We start from the raw sequence: 22,045 nt of genomic DNA on the forward strand, positions 1-22,045 counted from the left end.
GTTTCTTGACAAGGGCTTCCAAAAGCATCCCTGTATTGGGTTCTTCCTCATTTTTCTTCTGTCTTCCAAGGCTGGTCTAGTTGGCTGGGGAGAGTGGCTGGATACTCAGGTGAGGGTCCAGTGACCCTGCTTGGCACTCCTTTAATGAATAAGCACAACCTTCAGCAAGCCCAGTTGTGATTATGTTTAGTGATCATGCTCAGCGGAAGTCATGATGATGGTAGTTATTTCATGCAGAAGGGACTGCTGTATAGCATCATCTTATTTAAAAGACCTGGAATTTAAAAGGATTTGGTGCTAGGAGCCACATATGAGGGAGAACATACGTCATTTGTTTCTGACTCTGTTATTTAGTATAACAGTTTCTGGATCCATTCATTTACCTGCAAATTTTATTATTTCATCTTTCTTTATTGCTGACTAGAACTCCATTGTGTAAATACACCACATTTTTGTTAACCACTTGTCAGTTGAGGGACACTTAGGTTGCTTCCATCTCTCAGAGATGAAAAGAGCAGAAACAACATGGTTGTACAAGTGTCTCTACAATAGGATGAGTCCTTTGTGTATATGCCAAGGAGTGGTATAACAATATCAAAGTTTTATAGGCATATACATGTTTGACTGGCCTTGAACATCTTGGAACTTAGCCTTAATGATGTGAACAAGACAGCATCTTCTCATGCGGCTTACATTTAGTCAGGCTGTGGCAGGTAGAATAACAGCCTCCCAAGTATGTCCACATCCTCATCCTTCAGCCTGTGAATATGGTTATTGACAAAGGAGAATTAAGCAGGAATTTTGCTTAGTAACCAACTGTTCTTTAAAATTTTTTACATTTGCATTCAGAATAATGGGTTTCATTATGGCCTCTTCATACATGCACAGTTTGCTCCCATTTACCTCATCACCCTCTCATACTCCCTGCCCTTAATCCCTTTCCTTCTCTCAAACAGTCTATCTTATACTTTCGTGTCATACATATAGAATGTAAATTGAGCATATAAGAGAAAAGTTGCAATACTTGTGTGTGTTTGTGTGTATATTTGTGCATGTACATGCATTGTGGAGACCCCAAAGGTTGACTTTGGGGTCTTCATGATTCGTTTCCACCTCATTTTTTGAGACAGAGTTTTCACTTAATGTGCAGTTCATCGGTTGGCTAGATGTGCTGGCCGGTGAACTCAGGTGATCTACCCATCTCTGCCATAGCCCTCAGTGGTAGGGTTATAACCTGTGCCATCATACCTGGCTTACACGGGTGCTGGAATCTGAGCACAAGGCTATGCCTGTGCCACAGGCACTTCACCAACTGAGCCATCTCCCCAGACTAAACTTGAAATATTTGTTTCTGAATATAGTTTATTTCACTTAGTATTATTTTTAGTTTCATCTATCTTCCATTAGATGATAGAATGTATGCTTTGTGGCTGAATTAAACTCCAGTGTGTGTGTGTGTGTGTGTGTGTATGTGTGTGTGTGTGTGTGTGTGTGTATAAAACATTTTCTTTGTCCATTCATCTGTTGATGGTCAGGCTGGTTCTTACTGGATACTGTGAATAGTACAGTGTTCTGGTTTGCTTTCCTGTTGCTGTGATAGAACACTCTGATCTAAAGCAACTTGGGAGGAAAGGATTTATTTCAGCTTATAAGTTACAGTTCCTCATCAAGGGAAGCCAAGGGAGGAACTCAGAGCTTGAAGCAGAAAACATGGAGGAATGCTGCTTACTGGCTTGCTTCCCCTGGCTTGCTCAGCTACCTTTCTTACATAGCCCAGGCCCATCTGCCCAGGAATGGCACTACCCAAAGTGGACTGGGCCCTCCTATACCATTTCATAATCAAGAAAATTCCCAGAAGACATGTCCACAGACCAGTCTGATGAAGACTCTACCTCAATACAGATTCCTTCTTCCCAAGTATGTCTAGGTTTATGTGAAGTTGACAGTAACTGACATACAGCAGTGAGCATAGATGTGCAAGTCTCTCTATTTTTCTTTGACTTGTTCTTTTGGCCGTCTGGATCATATGACTGGATCATATGATTATTCTGTTTTTCGTGTTTTGAGGACTCTTTATACAGATTCCTAAGGCTGCACTAATTCAAATTCCCACCAGCATTCTCTAAGCCTTCAACACTCATTTCCTCACCAGCATTTGTTGTTTGTTTCTTGATAATAGCCAGTCTGACTAAAATGAGATAGAATCTCGTGTCATTTGGATACTTATTCTCTGGTAGCTGAAGATGCTAACCAGCTCATCTTAAAGTGGGGAGATTATTTGGGGCTTTCTGAGCAGGCCCAATATGAAGGTCCATAAAGGTGGAAGGTGGTGGCCAAAGAAAGACCAGTGTAGAAAGGTATGCTCTGAGTCTCAGCTGGCCATTGCTGACTTTGAAGATGGAAAGAATCTTGTGTTGAGGAAAATAGGCAGCCTCCAGAGGTTTAGAGAGGAACAGGAATGAACATTGTGAGCACAGTCCAGTACTCTTCTTCAAGTCTCAATTCGTTGCAGCAGCAACACAAAGTAGCTCAGTTACCATATGTTGGGTCTGGGAAATACAGGAATTGCAAAGAGAGCTGTCCAAAATTTTATCCGAGAAATAAAAGGAGCTCTAAACTGAGATCTGTGATTATATGTGTCTGTACTTTTATTCTGAAGGAAAGAGAAATAGATATTTAAATTGTTTTAGATTCTAAGAAGTTTAGGAAGGTTTGATTAACTATTAAGTGTTTAAGAATTCACTAGAAACCTTATTCTTTTTCTGTTTTGGTGCTGAGAATGTTGTTTTTGTCATTTGTGGGCTTAGCACTTGGAACAATAAAGTCACCTGGTTCTGAGTCTTGTCTGCAGAGTCTAGGCTGCAGTGCTAACTGGTCTCCCTCTCTAAAGGGACAGTTTTCCTTAATGATAAAAGTGGCTTTTTAATGGTTTACTTATTCAGTGCTTGTGAAGCATGGATACTTAATAAGCATTTTGTTGGTCAGGGTTAGAGCAGAGCACAAAACTACACAAGGGATGTTGATTGGTTTAACTTCCCCCCTTTGCCAGTAATAAGAATTTGAGTGTTCTTATTTCTTTCCTCCCACACTGGAGATTGAACCTAGTAAGATATGATACATGGAAAATTGTTTCCAATGATTTATTAAGAAATAAGTTCTGGGGTCATTTTGCCAGCCCTCATTTCATCATCTTGATTACCATTTGTAATTGTACCTCTTATTCATTGTTAAAAATTCAAGTTCATAACAATATTGAGGAAGCAAATGTTTCTTGGAATCATAGTTGTTACCTGAAGTTTGTCACTAGTAGTTGCATGCTGAAAGTTATCTTAGACTTTTTCTTTTAAACACTTAAAATTTATCTTTTCAAAGTATTTGAAATCAAGATAAACATTCAAATCATGTGAAGAGAATGAAGCAGAAAAGCAGCTTACTGTTAGACACTGTGTGTTCTTCTAGACAGCATCAGCTAGTGCTGAAACGTGTGGGTGCTGTATGGCATTTGCAAAATTTCCAGCAAGAATGGGTTCACACTCTTAACGCAGGGCATCAGTATATGTCAGCAAAAAGGATTGTATTTTGGATGACTAAAAACTATTGTAATTAAAAACAATTTTGTTGGTAGAAATATGTATGTTCGGGTGCTTGAGAGATGGCTCAGCAGTTAAGAATACTGAATGTTCTTGCAAAAGACTGGGGTTCAAATCCCAGCACCTACATGGCAGCTAACAACTGTCTGTAACTCCAGTTCTAGGGGATCTGACAGCCTCTTCTGTCCTCTGTGGGCATTGCATGACATGGGTGCATTTATCTACATGCAATACACACATACAGATAAAAAAATAAAAATAATAAATAAAATATTTTTAAAAAATAAATATGTATGTTCACACACATATGTAAGTGAATTTGTAAGACAAATTCCAAGGAATGTGTTGTAACAATAAGTAAAAATTTTGAATTTTGATAGGTCTTGCCAAATTAACTCCATAATCTTTCTTCTTAGCCCTTCCGTGTGCCATTTATTTCTGGGACCTTTTTCAAATTGAATTTTTATCAATTTTTGCAAATTTCATGCCATATATTTTTACCATGTCTAGTCCCCCTCCCCTCTCTGCAGCTCCCAATAACTCCTGCCTGATTTAACGTGTGTGTGTGTGTGTGTGTGTGTGTGTGTGTGTGTGTGTGTGTGTGTATTAAGGCCTGTTGAGTCAAATTTGTGTCCTCAAATGCCCTTCCATGTGGGTTCATCCACTGGAGTCTGGTTAGCCTACTCAGCATCACACCCTTGAAGAAAACTGACTTTCCTTTTCCCAGCAGCTATCAGTTGCCAGTAGTTCCTCAGCTGGATTTGGGGCTTCTTACCCATGCTGGGTTTTGTCTGGCTTGAGCTTACGTGGCACTTGTGCATGCTGTCACCATTGCTGTGAGTTCATAGGAGTAACTCCTCAACTGTCTGGAAAACTCCTCTTTGTGGTCATCTACCACCTCTGGCTCTTACAATCTTTCTGCCCTCTCTTCCTCAGTGATCCCTGAGCCCTGAGGGAGTTTTGATATAGGTGTCCAATTCAAAGATAAACACTCTGCAGTTTCTTAGTCTAATCTTTTCCTGGTGGGTATTTAAGAATTTTTCTGTGTCATAAAGAAATCAGTCTTTCTCGTGTGTTGCAAATATCTTTCACAGTTTGTTTCTGGACTTGAATTTCCTGGGTATAGATGTGGGTTTTGTATCGCCCTCGTATCAGCCTTTCTTATTCCAGAGTCGTAAAGGGATTTACCTGCCTTGTTTTCATCTAGTACTTTTATGGTTTCACTAAGTAAAAGTCTTTGGTTTGTGTGGATTTCATTGCGGTAGAAATTGTGAGGTTTAAGTTTCTGGGTTTACTTTTCTACACTGATTTTAATCAAACAATGCATCTCTTTCCTGCACTAAATTAAAGATCTGTATTTGTTTGGGGATCTATTCTTGGACTAGACTAGTCAAGTCCATGATTGGCCATGTCCATGATAGTATAACCCTGCCTAGCCTTCCATACCCTGGAAGTATACTTCTGCTACCTGAATGACAAGATCATGTCTTCCCACAACCCCCACTGCAATTATTTTTTTCTGAAATTTCCTGAATATTTTTTTTCAGATAATACTAGCAGTATTTCCTGAAACCATGTGTATAGTACTCTGCTAAATATTTCTGCATGTATAATAATTTTCGTCCCTTTGGTAGCTATTCTAGTAACCATTCTAGAGACATAGCTCCATCTTACAGAGGAAGAAACTGAGGCATGAGAAGGATAAGCATTCCAAGGTGGCATGGATGGAAAGAGGTGAGGCTGTGATTTGAACCAGGTAGTCTGGCCAGACTAAATGCGTACCCCTCTGGATAAACTTTGGAATCATGTAGTCTAAGTCATTTAAATTCATAATTAGTATGCCATGCTTAGTATTTAGATGAGAGTTGTGCTGCATTTATAGGCAATTTTACATAGAATTGATGTATTTTTAGTATGAAATCATTCTTTCCAATAAGGTGGGAGCTTTTTGTTTATTCAAATCTTCTGTCTGGCCTTCAGTAGAATGCTGAAGTTCTCTTCATATAGACCTTGCTCTTGTTGCGGTTTTCCTTCATGTGTTATCTTTTGTGTGGCTCTTATTAATGGGGTTTCTCCTTCCATTCTGTTTTCAGCTGGTTATTATTGCCATATTGTGAGGTTATTAATTTTTTTCTGTTAAAGTTATCATTGTTTGCCAATTTTCTTACTAATATTTTACTCATATTTTTTTCTGAATTTTCTAAAAATATTATACCACTTACAAAACCTAAATTTTGCCTTCTCTCTTTTGATATTTATTTTTTCTTTTTAAAAATTAGCATTGTTATTACAATAAGCATTTTTAATTATACCTCTAATGCATTAATGTTTATCACAGTAATGTCTCTGTTTATTCATTCATTTGTGTGCTTTGTGTGAGAATGTGTCTGTAGTGTATTCACATGTGTGTGAGCAGAGGAGGTATCAGGTGCCCTGCTCTATCACTTTTCTTCTTATTTCGTTGAGGCAGGCACTCTTGCTGAATCTAGAGCTAGGCTGGCAGCCAGCATGCCCCAGTGCTCCACCTATTTCTGTCTCCAAAGCACTGGTACAGGTGTGCACACAGCCATACTGAGATCCAAACTCAGGTCCTCCTGCTTGCACAGCAGGGATTTTACCTACTGAGCCATTTCTTCAGTCTCAGTTCTACTGTTTTATAAAAATATATTTATCAGCAAGAAATGATAAATTATTTTTCAAATGCTTTTTATATATAGAAATCATTTATTTATGGAGGTCATTCTTTCTACTTTTTGTTAATATAAATAGTAAAGTGTCTTATTTCCTAATGTCGAAAAATTTTGCTTTATTCAATAAATGAATGAGTTTAATTTTTTTTAATTTAAATTATTGAATTTTTATGTATTTCATACATAAAATCATCTTTATACCCCCTTCCCCTTTGACACCCTCCAGTAGCACCCCCTCTCTGAACGTGAGTTCATACATTCTGTCATTTGTGTTAAGTCATATTACATAAAGTTAGTGTCCTGAGATGTCCCTCAATGCAAGTTCATTCACTGGGGTTTAAGTCAGCCCCTCTAGAGTCTGTCTCTCCCTTTGAGATCAGCTCTTCCTCACCCAGCAGTAATCAGCTGCCAATAATTCTTTGACTAAGATTGTGGCTTTCTGTTCATTTCCACAGTTCTGTGCTGGATTTTTGTCTAAGTTTGTATGGGTCTTGTGTATGCTGACACAATTACTGTAGGTTTGTATGAGAAGTGTCCCAGGCACATGTAGGACTATTTCCATATGGTCATGCACCTCCTCCCTGGCTCTTACAACCCCCTCTTTCCACAATGGTCCCTGAGCCCTGGGTGGGTGGACCTCAATATAGGAATCCTGTTCAAGGACCCACACTCTGCTGACTCTTATTCTCTGGTTTTGGCCATTCATGGCCTTTGTGTTCTTGGCCCTCTGTTGCATGAGGGAGCTTCATTGATGAGAATTGCAAGATGTATTAGTGTTTTCTTCCCTTCATCTATGGTCTGTGAGTCTTAGATGTAGAGGTTGCATCCTAGATGTGCCATTTAGGCTTGGGCAGTTCACAGAGAATCTCTGTGTGTGACCAGGGCTATAACTGCAATAATCTCTGTCTGATGAAAAAGAAGATACTTTGATGGGTGGTGACTGGGATACTTGTCTGTAAATTTAAGGATCCACATTTTGCACCTAGTAAGAAATTACATTTGTCTAAGGACATGAGAGCCTTGGGGTTTTCTCTAAGATCTATGACCTCTCCAGCTATGTGTGTTTGGCTAGGTTTACAGTACCAGATATGAGTTTCTTCCCATTGAATTGGGCTTTAAGTCCAATTAGGTAGCTGTTGATTACCCCAAGATAAACCCCATTAGTGCCTTTGCTGCACCAATGTCATTTGCTGGGCTGGTTGTTGATGTGGTTTTTAGGCCTTGAAGCTAGGGTTGACCCATCGATTGATATTCTCCCTATCAGCTTGTGTTGTGCTGTCCAAACCTATGAGAGCTAGTTTTCATGGGAGGTGGCTTCCAGGTCACTTCCAGTTTCATTGCTCCAAATCCTATGTCCAAAGTATGGCCTGTCTTCAGCAATAGGGTCTTACCATCAAGTTCTGGGAGGCAGTCAAGGGCTGTGGGAATAGCCTGTGTAATTTTGGTAGTCTCTTGGACTACCCTGTCCAACAACTCAAAGGAATGTTTCTCCTGTCTGGCACTGCCAATCATGACTAGTAAGACTGAGATTGAGTTGAGAGGAAATATGCCTGAGTATTCTTTTTCAGGGTTTAGTTAACAAATTATGCTGGCTTCAGAGAAAGAATATGGACTTTTCTGTTTTCTTCTCTGTTTAACAAGAATCAGAATTGTCAGTCCTTAGAAGAAAGTCACCTGGGAAGATGTAGTTAAGTTGGGAGTTGGAAATGTGGCTATTTGACAACTTCCTAAATTTATTCTGATATGCCTGACTGTGCTGCTTCTTCTATAATTGTCTAAAATATATGAAACTATAGTTATTTATATTTTCATAGAATTTTCATTAAGTTTTCACACTTACTTGCCTATTACATTAATGAAAATACTCATTTATAAAATCTTAACTTTCTTTACAATTACAGTTACTTTAACTTCATTTTCTTTTGTTTATTCATTTATTTATTGGCTTATTATTTGTATGTGTATGTGAGTGTGTGTTGCTGGGACTCAAACCCAGGGCCACACACATGCTAGGCAAGCATTCTTCCACTGAGTTACATCTCCAGTGCATTGCATTTTAGCATTGGATATTTGTGCTTCTTAGTTTGCTTTCATATTGATTTGTCAATAACATGGCCTCTCTATTTTGATTCCATAATCTCTGTATTTTTATTTTCAATCTGTTTCATACTTTTCACATGTGGTTTGTCAGGATGCTGTAGTCTTGCAAGGACCAAATAATTTTGTGACCTGAGTCCCTGATTCTAGGATTGAATTAATTCAATGGTTTGAAGGCTTCTAACTCTTTCATCTGCTTTCTTGTGAATTAAGTTTATACTAGATGAAATTAGCTTGTGTTTAAGTGAGAGTTTTGAGAAGGCAGGAAAGGAGGAAGTGATTTGGGAAGGTGACTTGGGGTGTATAGGTAGAGGACCCGTGGAGGATGGGAGAGACCAGAAGAAGAGCTGAGAGACCAGTGAACACAAGTCCTGTGAGTTCTTAGTAGTCTTTATGCAGTGAGAGATAGGAAAGAATGAGAACTAGAACTCTGCTGGTGATGACAACCCCTGCCTTTGCCTATCAGCTTTCCTTCTAATAATAGCTTGTGTCTGAAGACCATGAAAATCACCAGCCCTCTGCAGGGGAAAATTGACAATCACTGCCTCTCACTGGAGTCAGGTTTTAAAAGACACTTTGAAAATACAAAAATATTTTATGATTATTGTTCAATTTAATATGTACCCTTGATTAAGGAAGGTGTTATCTATAGAGTGATTAAAAATTTCTCCCAAAATTTGCTGAACCATTACTGTTATTGCAATCTACCATGTCCATAATACTTGTATTCTGAAATTAATTTGATGCTTGTTTTTTAAACTTAAAATTATATAATATATATCATATACATTATTATGTTATCTGTGTATTACATTAAACATGTAAAATACATGTAGTTAATAAATCATTGTTATCTACCATTGAGGTAAAAAGCCAGATCGACTAATTTTTTTTTTTTTTCGGTCTTTTTGAGACAGGGTCTCCGTGTAGCCCCAGCTGGCCTGGAATTCACTATGTAGACCTGGATGGCCTTTAACGCACAGAGATCCACCTGCCTCTGCGTCCCAAGTGCTGGGATTAAAGGCATGTGCCACCATGCCCAGCTCAACTAATATCTTCATTGTGTACTGAGTATAGTATTTGTGGGCGTTTCTTTCCTGGAGTAATGGTGTGTGCACAACTTTTCTTTGGCCTGTGAGTTATCAGATGGTCTCTTCTTTCCTTCTGTGTGTTTATTTACCTCATCTGGTTGGCAGCTGTGTTTTTTTTTTCTTTTTTGTTAAATTATCAGTAACATTTCCTTACTTCAGTGAGAAATGTGGCCCTGTACTCGCCTCTACAAATGAGTCTGTGCTTACTTCACAGAAGGCAGCATGCCAGGGACTGGCTTCATGATGTCCAGACAAACACACATATGTATGGTGTATGTGAATAATGTTATTAATTTTGTCCCTACTAATGTTGCAGAATGATGGAAGTTCTCATTCAGTTTCTTACCTTTGTCTTCATATTTTATAGTGCACATGCCAAAATGTGTTTTGTTTTCAGCATAATTCTAACACATGTAAAATAGTCTACTCCTTAATAAACCTGCAATCCATTGGCTCTGGAAACACAGTTCAGAGTTTCTAGATGTCCTAACTTGGATGGTACACTGGTCTGTTGACTGTGGAGCTAGTTTGTTAAACAAGAAAGGTTTTATCTCTCCTGCTGTGTGGGTGAGTATGTTCAGGGTTAGTGGGAATGGACAAGATGTAGTTAAGGACAGATTAATGTCTTAATATAAGAGGAAGCCTCTGGAAAGGGAAGCTTTGCACAGCGTGATATTTGCTGCAGCGTGACCTCAGCTGGTCTCGTGCCATTTGAGAAAATCTGAAGATTTTTAAGTTAGTCTTCCCTCTCCACCTTTGCTACCTCCCAAACCATTCTTTGAGGGTCAAACTGCTAGTGAAGGCCGAAGAGAATCATTAGAGTGAGATTCTTTCTCTATAAACCCCTGAGATGATCTTCTAGTGACTGAAGTTGAGATTACATTACTCCATTCTGAAACCATGTGCATACAGTTTATTTAACTATTTTACTGTGATTGTTCATCATTTAAGAGTAGATGTTTATAGGGAAGTTTCATTAATGTGGTTGATATGATACTTCATGCAAGAAAGCAAGTAATATGAAATATCTTAAAGGTTTAATGGCAATAATGATGATAGTATACTGTTCTATTATTGAGATTCTAATGGTTAAAATTCTTTTGTCATTTAAAATGCTTTCAACAGCAAGTTGTTAAGTGTGGAATTCCAGAGCCCTAGAATAGAATAGAAACAAATATATTTAACAGTACTAGTCACTGCTGCAACAATTTGTAGTCAGGAAACCTCATGGGTAATAGTTTGTAAACTCTATGTTTGAGTCCAGTTCTACAATATAATTACTGCATAACCCCACACAGATTTCTTGGCTACTCTAATTTTTTACATACTAAAAAGAAATAATGGTATATAGTGCCTGCTTCTTGGAGCCACAATAAAGATTCAGAGAGGTAGGGAAGTTGGGACAGCATCAGCAAGCATAGGACATTGTGCAGTTGGTTAACTGTTAGCAAATAGTACCAAGAACCACTACCAGTAGCCAGTAGTCTTTAACCATATCTGATGATAAAAAGTGAATTGGCATTTTTACCACTTCTTAGGTAAATTTAAAGCCATGTTATAAATTGTAAGTCATGTTTAAAGATTGGAAAAAGCCGTCTGCCTTATTTTTCTTTTATCCTTGCTTGCTCAGTATCCATTATTTTAGCTAAAACTAAGAATCAGGATAATCTGTGATAATTAAGAACACACCACACTGGACAGTGAATAATGGGTACCAAAATGTATTTAGAGGAGAAAAAGTAATTCTGATGTTCTGTAGCGCAGTGATCTATCTATAGTCTTCAACAGTATACTTCACAATAATCAGAGAAGAGCTATGAGAGTCTCAACACACAGGGGTGATAATATTTGAGAATATGGACGTGTTTATTACCCTGATTTGATCATACACATGGCATATATATATATATATATAAACATTACTGTACCCTGTGTATCAGAGCTTCTTACCTGTTTCTACTCATGACCCTTTTTACCCAGGATATTTTTATATGACCCTTGTATATAAGCATATAAAATAGATCTACAAATCAATGATTTACTGAAAAGAAATCATAAAGAATTTTTTTGGTCTTTTTGAGACAGGGTCTCCCTGTAGACCAAGCTGGCCTCAAGAATTTATTTTAAAATAATTCTTTGGTATACATATAATTTTATCATTTACTAAAGACAAAAGCAAATTTGCATGCTTGTTTGTGTTTATTTTTGCATGAAGAAGTAAATCTTGGTTGAGTATTTGGTAGTGCAGGATGTGCATCATCTTCAGTGTTTTTCAGATTTAATCAATATTTTTATTTTTATAATCATTAATCCAGTGCATACCATATAGCATGAATACACAATACAAGTGGCAGAAGTCTATCTAGGACTATTTCAGAAACAGTTGGAAATTCTGCCCTAATCTCAAGCCAAAAATTATTTAGCAATTTTTATGGAAGGCAGATCAGCAACTCAAATGGCAGTTTTTAAAATCAAATAACAACACAATCCCAAATACTGATTTGAGACTCACGTGCTGAGGAATGATAGTAGGAAAATCTTGAAAGTCTTTCTTTTCCATAGTTAAACCAATATGTTCATGTAAGAGCAAGAAACTTTGTAGATACAGTTTTTAAAAACTGCATTTTATAGCATACAGTAGTCTCAAATCTGAGCTCAAGTGTTTGAGGCAGTATTTGTTAGCATTGTGTGCAAGGTACACATGTGTATGTTCAAAACCAAGACTGTGGTGAACATCATGATGCTGCATGGGCAAGCATTACCAGAAACACCAGATTCATTCTGCATTTGATTATGAGATAATTTTGGTTATTCTGTGTTCAAAATCCTTTTGCTGTTGTCAGAACTTTCATGATCATATTCAACCCACAGTTTAAGAAGATGGGCTATAAGTAACCATAAATATTAGGTCATTTAAAAAGTATTTTAAAAATACCAATGTTTAGTCAAACTATATTTTATTGTATTTTAAGTCAAAGATTAAAAGAGATTCCATGGGTAGAAAACTGAAATAACTGACTCTCATTGATTTCTGGAATCTGTCCATGGCCTGTGCTGTTCTATATTCTGTATGCTTTTGGTGGTGGTCCTTTTTAAAACCCTGCTGTGAAAGTCCACAAGTCAAAAGGTAGATCCATAAACACGGGGAAACGCAACTGTCATCTAAGTAATAATCAGTACGCACAGACCTCTTCTTTTGTTATGCACTGATTTTTCACTTACCTGGAGGACTGAAGCAAAAGATAGTGAGGAACCCATGGAAAATAGTTGTTGGGCTTTTTTCTGACTTAACCAATAAAGTTTGGATATTTTTCCAGTGTTATGCCATACATCAAAACCTTCTCTCTTAAGTGCATGTCTCTGTTTCAGCTTTTCTTCCATATCACAGTGGCAGATCATACTGGAAAAGGTCTAGAAAACTGAGGGGTGGTCTTTATCGTTAGAATACTGCAGTCCAGGTTCAAAAGGACTAAAAAATAGGAGGTGTGAAATCAAGTATTTTAAGCATAATGCACTTATGTCCTAAAGCCAAATTTGGGGGAAACTTTCAAGTCCCAAATATTCTAATTGTAAGTGCATTAAACATGGAATCCAGAGTTAACCACATCGCTTACAAATAACAAAGTTGATATTGATAAAGCTAAATAACAGGGTTGCATCACCAAAAGGTCAAGAACAACATCAAAATAAAACTATGGCCAGCTTGGAATACCAGAACAAAGCACTGGTGCTTGCTTTCTTCCACTAACAGGCAACTCAACTGTCCATGCATATAGTTTCAACATTTTCAAGCAAGGTGACAGCTCTGCAGCCAGTTCAGCTTTGCAGGATACAGGTACTACTCAAAGTTGAGAACTGATGGAGCCCTAGTCAAAACTAGCCAGTTTATGTTAACATCAAATGACTTTAACAAGTCATTAAGAAAGTTACTGATAAGGACCCCTTGAAAGTCAAAATGAAAGTTAATAGCTTTGTGCATCATTTGCAAAGTCTCATTCCATATATGGACACATGCATGTTTGCACTTTGTTGTCTGTTAGTAGCCCATCACGAGAGCTATGGACCAATCTTTGAGGCTCATCCCCTTACCTTCCCACACATTCACTTGCTCATACTTTGGCTTGGTACAAAGAATTCCCCCATGTTTCCATGTTGATCTTTACTGTGTTAAAGGGAACTCTTCTTTATTGTAGATCTTACAGAGCTTCTTGAGTATTATCTCAGGAGAAATTAAAACTTCGGTTTGAGGATTTGCAGTAGAATATTATCTACTGAATAAGCTTTCCCTTGACCCAGCCACACTCTCTGACATTTGTTTAAGAACGAGCCATTGTATTGGTTACTTTTGTGTCATTATGGCCAAATTCCTGACAGAAACAAGAGAGGAAAGCTTTGCTTTTGGCTCGTGATTTCAGAGCCATGGGTTGGCCTCATACAACTGGGCAAAACGTTAGGGCAGGAGAAGCATGTTAGAGAGACTGTTCTTTACTTCATGCACAGGAAACCAAGAGCACAGCAGGAGCTAGTCAGGAATGACACACCCCTGAAGACCTGCTTCCTCCAGGCAGGCCCCACCTCCCAACATTTCCAAACAGCACCACCAGTTACCATTTCAGTGCATGAGCATTTTGGGGGAACATTTCATATCCAAACCATAGTAGCCATATTTACATGTATAAGAATATTTATTGTGACATTCTTAGTGGTTAGAATTGATAAATAACTAAATTTTATCAATAAATTTAGAATTTCTGTCTGTGCAATGAAATGCTGCCTGGCTAATCCCAGAGGAAAATAAGGTTTCATATAAACATCTGACACAGAATATCTTCCAAGATATGTTGTAAAGTTGCAAAACAGTATAATACGATACTATATGTGTGCTTTTAAAGTCAGATATGCTTACTTAGGTAAAGGCAGCATAGAATTTATATTACATTACATTGGATAGGGACTGCAGTAATGATCAGTGTTGTGTGTGTTTTGTGCAGTGAAGCAATAGGCTGGGTTGTTCTTTTTACCTTTATAGAGTAGGATGAGGACAGAGAAACGGGTGCATTTCTTTATTTTGCATGTTTTATAGTCTGATTATTTTTACGGTGAACATGCATTTTATAATGAGAAAAACATTCCATAGGAAAAGATCTAGAAAATGTATTCATGCTTAAATATTAACACAACAAAGCAATAATACTTTCTTTGGTCCCACAGCTTGCTGGCTTTTGTCATGGAGAAGTCTTTCTCTCTTCCTTTCTTCCTTATGTGTAAATCGGATATAAGTAGCAGCTGTAGAACTGTACGGTTTTAAAGTTATAAGAATTAAATGAGCTAACACTTAGAAGCATTTGTACATTGTATAAGTGTTCAATAAGTGTAGCTACTAGTGTTTGTCATTTTGACTAGTATCTAGATGTGTATTATCCAACTAGTTGTTTACAAATTATGGTCTTAAAAACATTACTGAAAGGGCTAGAGAGATGGCTCGGCACTTAAGAGTACTAGCTACTCTTGCAGACAACCCAGATTTGTTTCTCAACACCCAGGTGGCATCAAACACCATCTGTAACTTCAGTTCTAGGGGATCCAACGCCTTCTTCTGGCCTCCATGAGCATTGTACACATGGGTGCACTTACAGACATGCACCCAAAACATTCATGCACATAAATAAAAATTTAAAAATTTTTTTGAATCATAGTCTGTTTTAAGTTCATCTGTATCTTTCTGAGGTATAGAAACTAATTTTGGTTATTCACTTCTTTGTATTACAGTTACAAATTATAACACTGTGGTAGAAGCAAACTCAGATTCAGACGATGAAGATAAACTCCATATTGTGGAAGAAGAAAGCGTCACAGATGCAGCCGATTGTGAAGGAGGTGTGCCAGAAGATGACCTGCCAGCAGACCAGACAGAATTACCAGGAAGCAGTGAAAGAGAAGGTGGTGCCAAGAACTGCTGGCAAGATGATGGTAAGATTAGTTTCTTAAATTCTGTGCTCTTTATTATATTTTAATGTGGCAACTGAAAACATAAATGAACACCAAAATTATTTGCATATTAATCAATATTAGATGTCCTACTTATTTTTAAAAAGTAAATTGTGGGGCTGGAGAGATGGAGCAGCAGTTAAGAACACTGGTTATTCTTGCAGAAGACCTGGGTTTGAATCCCAGCACCCACATGGCAGCTAACAACTGTCTGTAACTCCAGTCCTAGGGGATCCAACAGCCTCTTCTACAGGCATTTCATGACATGGGTGCACATACCTACATGCAGGCAATACGTGCATACACATAAAGTAAAAATAATAAAATATTTTTAAAAAGTAAATTGCAAATCAGAATGTTTTCACAATTTATAGAGGATCTAAAATATATTGGATTTTAGTAGAACTCAACTATATTGCTTATATGATTGAATCTACCTTTAATTTCATATTGGAATCCCTAAATTAACAATCTACTTATAAAATAATCAACATTTTAGTGTGGTAAAATGATAATTCAGTGTGGTAAAAATCTCAGACTTTGATGGGGGTATTTTTAGTGTTATAAGCATCTCTTACCATGAACTGAAAACAAACCCTCTACTATCTGTGCCATCCCCAAAGTTAACCAGTGAAGTTGCCTGGGCAGAGTGTTAGGACAGTGGAGAACTGTGAGAAGATGCCATCATACATGCTACTGTACCCAGATTTGAACCTTGCTTAACATTGCTGAGCAGTAGATTATAAAAATCTTCATCCATATTTGAATTTAATGTATAGGTATTGCAGATATCCCTAGACACTAAGCATAAACTTTCAGCCTAGCACTATGGAAATCTCCCACATAATTTGCACACTTGCATAGACAGCAACATGAGTGAGAAAGAAAAAGAAGGTAAAATTACCTCAGATGATTCTGATTGTAAAATGTTCTGTCCTGTTTAAGGAAGAACAATTTTAAAATTAGCTACTGATATAAGAAAATATTAGTTCCAAACCCATGGGCACACAGATAGCCCTGGTTGATCTCAATGGGTCACAAAACAAAATTGAATAGACATGGATGTGAGAAAGGGATTTGTGGGCAGGAGGGAGATTGATGGGTGGTAGACAGGTGAGGGTTGGGAGTAGTGTTTAGTGTATATTACATTCCTATTTGAAATTGTCTAAAACCAAATTTAATTTTAAACTACATGAAAAAATAATATAGCTTCTAAAAACTGAAAATTAGAGTGATAACTCAAAATGGATTTAACAGCAAGTTAAACATAGTTAAAGCAAGTGAAATTTGGACAGACATACAAAAAAAGAGGTTAAGAGACATCAATACTAATGTGCGTGTTAATTGCAGTTGGTTAGAGAATAGAGCAACAGTAGTATCTGAAGCAGTAATAGCAAATATCTTTTCAGAAAGGATGAGGGAGTCAAAGGGAAAAGCCTGGCTCCATCTTCAAGTGTGGCCCCAGAAAGGGATAGAATGCACAGCAACCAGTGTGTGTTTCTCAGAAACCTGCTCTAGTTGCTCCTAAGTGGACTATTCCAAGAGACCCAGTTGTCGAAAAGAAAATTCAAAGACAGAAGGAATATTGAAAACACTAACAGAAAAATGACCCATCACAAACAAGGGAAACATCAAAAAATTATAAAATTTATGAGCAGAAACTTTTTTATTGATTTTTTTATGTGTGTGTATTTCATACAGAACATCCCAAACAATCTTATTCATCTTTATACCCGCATCCCAAATGGCACCCTCCCATAGCCTCCCCCCCCCGACAAATGGAGCCCATATATTGTCATCCCTGTTACTGCTCACTGTGTTGTCTGTACCCCCACCTGTTCCCCAGTGCAAGTCCATCTGCTGATCCTAGTCAGCCCATCTAGAGTCCCTTGTTTTAGGAAGATCAGCTCTTCTTCATCTAGCAGCAACCAGTTGCCAACATTCCTTTAGATAAGATTGGGATCTGCCCTTCATTTTCCCAGTTCTATGCTGGGTTACTGCCTGGCTTGGGCCACCCTGGCCAACAACTCAAAGGATGGTATCTCCTGTCTGTCATTGTTTCTTGTTATGTAGCCTTTATCTATACACATGGACTCTTAAAGAAATATACTGATCACTTTAATTTTTGGAGAAGAGTCAACACAGAGAAAAAATGTCTTCCATGCTTCCAAGTGAATCCAGCCACGGACAAGGAGGACCTTTGACTTATCTTCACCTAGATGGGACTGGTAAAAGAAAGGAGCCAGGGGCTCCTCCCAAGCCCATGTGACCCCTGAGAAACAGATCCTCTAACAACCTGAAGAGTAAAAATAAATTGGTTTATTTAAGCCAACTGTATGGTCTTAAACACCCAAAAGGAAGGTATAACCAAAGAGGAGAAACTTTTAAAACAAGCATAAAGTGAGATAATATATTCCACAAGTGCTGAAAGAAAAGCACTGCCACCCAAAAATACTGTACCCAGCAAAGCTGTCTTTGAGAACTGAAGAGGTAGAAACTTCCTTGGACAAATGAAAACTGAGGAAGTTGAACAGCATTAAAACTGTTTGAATGTTTAATGTTTATAAGGAAAACTCACGTCTTAGTTGGCAAAGTGTTTGCCATACAAGCATGAGGACCTGAATACAACCCCTAGAATCTACATAAAAAGCCAAGGGTAGTGTATATCCTCCAGTGCTGGGGAGGCAGAGGTAGATAGATCCTTGGTGCTCACTAGTCAGTGCTTAGCCTAATTTGCGAGCCCAGGCCCTAGTGAGAGACTCTGTCTCCTAGAAAAAAATGGATGGCTTCTGAAGAGTGACACTAGGAGTTGACCTCTGGCCTCCATAGCCTCATGTGCATGTACGTACACACACACACACACACACACACACACACACACACACACACACACACACACAAAGGGAAAACTCAAGTGAATTCTTCAAGTTGAAACAATATTAATTAACAACATAAAAACATGAGAATATGAAATACACTCATGAGTAAATATATATATATATGAATTCAGAATACTCTAATACTATAGTGATAGTGCATTAATCACTTTCAGATTGAGTATAAAAATTAAAAGAAGTTTTAATAGTAAGAGAGCTTTGAGTAGATGTATAACTTAAAATAGATTGTGGTACCAGTAACATAAAATGTAGGAGGGAAAGAGTCAAAATCTACAATTTTTTAGGATTTCATTTTTTAATTTTAATTTATATATCTGTATATATGTATGCATATATGCATGGGTTTATGTGCATGATATCGTGCCCAAAGAGGCCAAAAGAGAGCATCAGATCACCTTTAGCTATAGTTACAGGCAGTTGTGAACTGTCCAACTTGGGTGCTAGGCACTGAACTTGGGTCCTTTGCAAGAGTGATATGTGCTCTTAACTGCTAAGCCATCTTTCCTGCCCTACGTACAGTTTTTGTAAGTGATGGAAATTAAGCTGTTACCAGCTTAAATAGACTATCATGACTAGAAGATGGTGTCTGTAAGAAACATGGTACTTACAAAGAAAAAGCTTGCATTATAATACACACAAAACCTAAAATAATCAAAATATACCATTAGTAAGAAAGCATCAAACAACAAAAGGCAGACAGCAAGAGGAACAAAGGATCTACAGAACAGTAAAAATAGGTATCAAAGTGGCATTAGGAAGCCTAATTTATCAGTAATTAAATGTAATGAATTGTAATCAAAAGTCATAGAGTGACTATATTGATTTTTTTTAATTCCAACTACAAAAGACTTACTCTATTTTTAAAAGACACACATAGGCCAAAAGAGAAAGGATGGAAAGAGATGTTCATGAGAATGGTAATTAAAGGCGAGCAGGGGTGACTGTCAGGCAGAATAATAGAATGTAAGAGAAGAGTCACCACAGACAAAGTCACCACATAATGATAGAGAGTTAATTTATCAAAAACATGTTAACAGGGTCAGCAAGGTACCTCAGTGGGTGAAAGTACTGCCATTAAGCTTGATGACCTGAGTTCAATTCCTGGGACCCATGACCCATGTAGTAGAAAAAGATAGCCAACTGCACAAGTCAAACTCTGACCTATGCGCGCACGCGCGCGCGCACACACACACACCAAACAAATAAATGTAATAAAATACTAAAATGTGTTAGCAAATATCTAACATAATAGAACTTAGGGAGAAATATCAATATAATAATCATAAAGGTCTTCAACACTCCACATTCAACAGTGAATGCAGCAGTCAGATGAAAAAATCAGCCAATCGTGTAAAAACCACCCCACCCTGTACACTAACTTGCAGACCAGTCTCCCACCAGAAGTCAGGTTGACAACTGAAATTAACCATCAAAACCCCATTTTCCTTCAGCAGGTCAAAGGAATAGCCATAAAACAATTACTCAGTAAATGGCAAAGATCAGCGTATTAATACAGGCAGAAAGTCAGACAAATCTCCGAAGAATTATCCTGAGTGAAAGAAGTAACTTCTATAATCATTCCATTTGACATTTTTAATAAAGAAAAGGTTTTTTGTTGTTTCGTTTAGGTTTGGGTTTGGGTTGTGTTAGGTTGGGTTGAGTTAGGTCTGGGTTTGATTTGGTTTGATACAGGTTTCCCTGTAGCCACAGCTGGCTTGGATTTGCTATGTAAACCAGGCTGGCTGAGTTCTGCCTGCCTCTGCTCTGCCTCCCAAGTGCACCACCATGCCCAACTGAGAAAACTTGGTCGATAACAAATCATTGGTTGTGAGGAGTTAGAAGGAGAGTAGTGGACTAGCCCTGGGAGTTTGGGGGGTAATGATGGAACTGTTTTGTATCCTGATGGTAAATGTGGTTCCATAGGTCTATGCATGCCTTAAAATGTACAGGCCTGAGCACCAGAAGAAATAACAATGAGTTGTTTCTCTCTCTCTCTCTCCCTCTCTCTCTCTCTCTCTCTCGCTCTCTCTCGCTCTCTCTCTCATTTCTTATATAGAACCTTTAGCCCAGGTGGCACCAGTGGTAAATTCTAAACATTCAAGGAGATAAACTAGTTTTAAGCAAGTTCTTCTAAGTCTAGTATGAAAGATGATCGCCTCTTTCATTGAGACGACTATGTCTTGAGTGAAATAAAAGAAAACTACAGTCAATCTAAACACAGACATAGAAATGCCAAACAAGATATCAACTATACAGTATATGTGTATTTATTTGTATGGAATGAAGTATTAGGCTAACATTTAAGGCAGTTTTTAAATACCACTATAAGTAGACTTAAGAATGATCAAATACAATCTCAATTAAAAAAATAATATTCAGTGAATATCCTAGAAGTTAACAACCTTGAAACAATGAGCACTTCATCTAACAAAAATATATCTGTGTAAAATATCACAAACTTACTAATTATAAAATGTTGGACATGTTTCCTTTGTGACAAGAAACAAATTAAAAATGTCCATCATCAAAGTTTTTCACTTGTTTATAGAAGACACGAAGTTTGGGGTGGGGTGGACAGTGGTAAGATAAGGGTGGAGATTGGGGAGAAGGTCTGAATATAATCAAAATTCACTGTATGAAATTCTTCAGTCAATAAACTTTCTCTTAAAAATGAAACAAAAAGAATGTCCATCACCATCATTTTTCATCTGCCTTTTAGTGGGATATTGTCCAGTATAGTAAGATAAGAAAATACAATAATAGAGGTAAGAATTAGAATGGGAAAAACACTTGTGTACCGACAATATAGTTATACATCTAAAAATTAACCTGCAGGTAAGTTATTAGAACTAGTAAAATAAGTTCCTAAGTTTTCTGCATACAAAATAATAAACTGCTAGGGATATAGCTCAGTGATAGAAGACTTGCCTGGAGTATGTGAGGCCCTGCGTTCAATACCCAGCACTGTAAGAGAACCAAGCAAAACAATAAACTGAATTTCTCCTTGTATCAAAAAGAGCTATAAAGTACAGTTACATGTGTATGACTACTTGAAAAAATTACAGACTTTTTGTGGAGGGGTATTAGAGGACACCACAGTGACTCAAGAAATACAGTGTATTCTTGGAACTGAATATTTTTTAATTTACCTCTAGGCTTTGTTTGAATTTTACTAATTTTGTCATGAATGCCCACTTGTCACAGGTTTCACCTTGTAGGTAATTGTGTCTCCTGACTCCCCTCTGCTGTAAATAGGTTTCAGTTTTTCTTTGTTTCTCATGAATGACAGTGTTGAGTAGGACTGCTTAGGTACTTTGTAGAGCATTCCTCATTGTGGGTTTGTCTGATTATTTTCTCATGGTTAGACCAGGGGCATGGAATTTTGGAAACAGTGTAATAGTGAAGTACCATCCTTTTGACTTCCTATCAGTACATGATAGCCACAGGCTACCTAGCACTGTGAACTGTTGTGAAGGGAAGCCAGAAGCTGACGGGCAGAGTGAAGGAGAGATTAAAGGCAATGAAGCCAGAGGTAATGGAATTCTACAACATCTAAAGGTCTTGTAAGTTATTACAAGCACTTTCATTTTTATTTACATGGAGTAGTGGTATAATTTGGTTTTCATTTCAGGAGAACTAGAAGGAAGAACAAAAGCGTGAAAACTAATGAGACTTTGAATGTAGAGCCGTAG

The 22,045-nt window shown here is 37.6% G+C and overlaps 1 protein-coding gene across 4 annotated transcripts in view; it reads left to right on the forward strand.

Moving 5' to 3' along the window:
• The window catches only part of Zeb1 (zinc finger E-box binding homeobox 1), a 214,798-nt gene that overhangs the window by 125,850 nt on the left and 66,903 nt on the right, over positions 1–22,045 (forward strand). For all 4 annotated transcript variants that reach the window (XM_008850537.3, XM_008850534.3, XM_008850535.3 and 1 more), the window contains one exon: positions 15,238–15,438. Coding sequence is in view for 2 of the 4 variants with exons in the window: in XM_008850534.3 (XP_008848756.1) it covers positions 15,238–15,438 (201 nt within the window). In the remaining 2 variants the exon portion in view is untranslated. The remainder of the gene's footprint in view (positions 1–15,237; positions 15,439–22,045) is intronic.

This window comes from Nannospalax galili, unplaced genomic scaffold, assembly GCF_000622305.1.
Source record: "Nannospalax galili isolate Female #2095 unplaced genomic scaffold, S.galili_v1.0 scaffold43, whole genome shotgun sequence".
Taxonomy (NCBI): Eukaryota; Metazoa; Chordata; class Mammalia; order Rodentia; family Spalacidae; genus Nannospalax; species Nannospalax galili.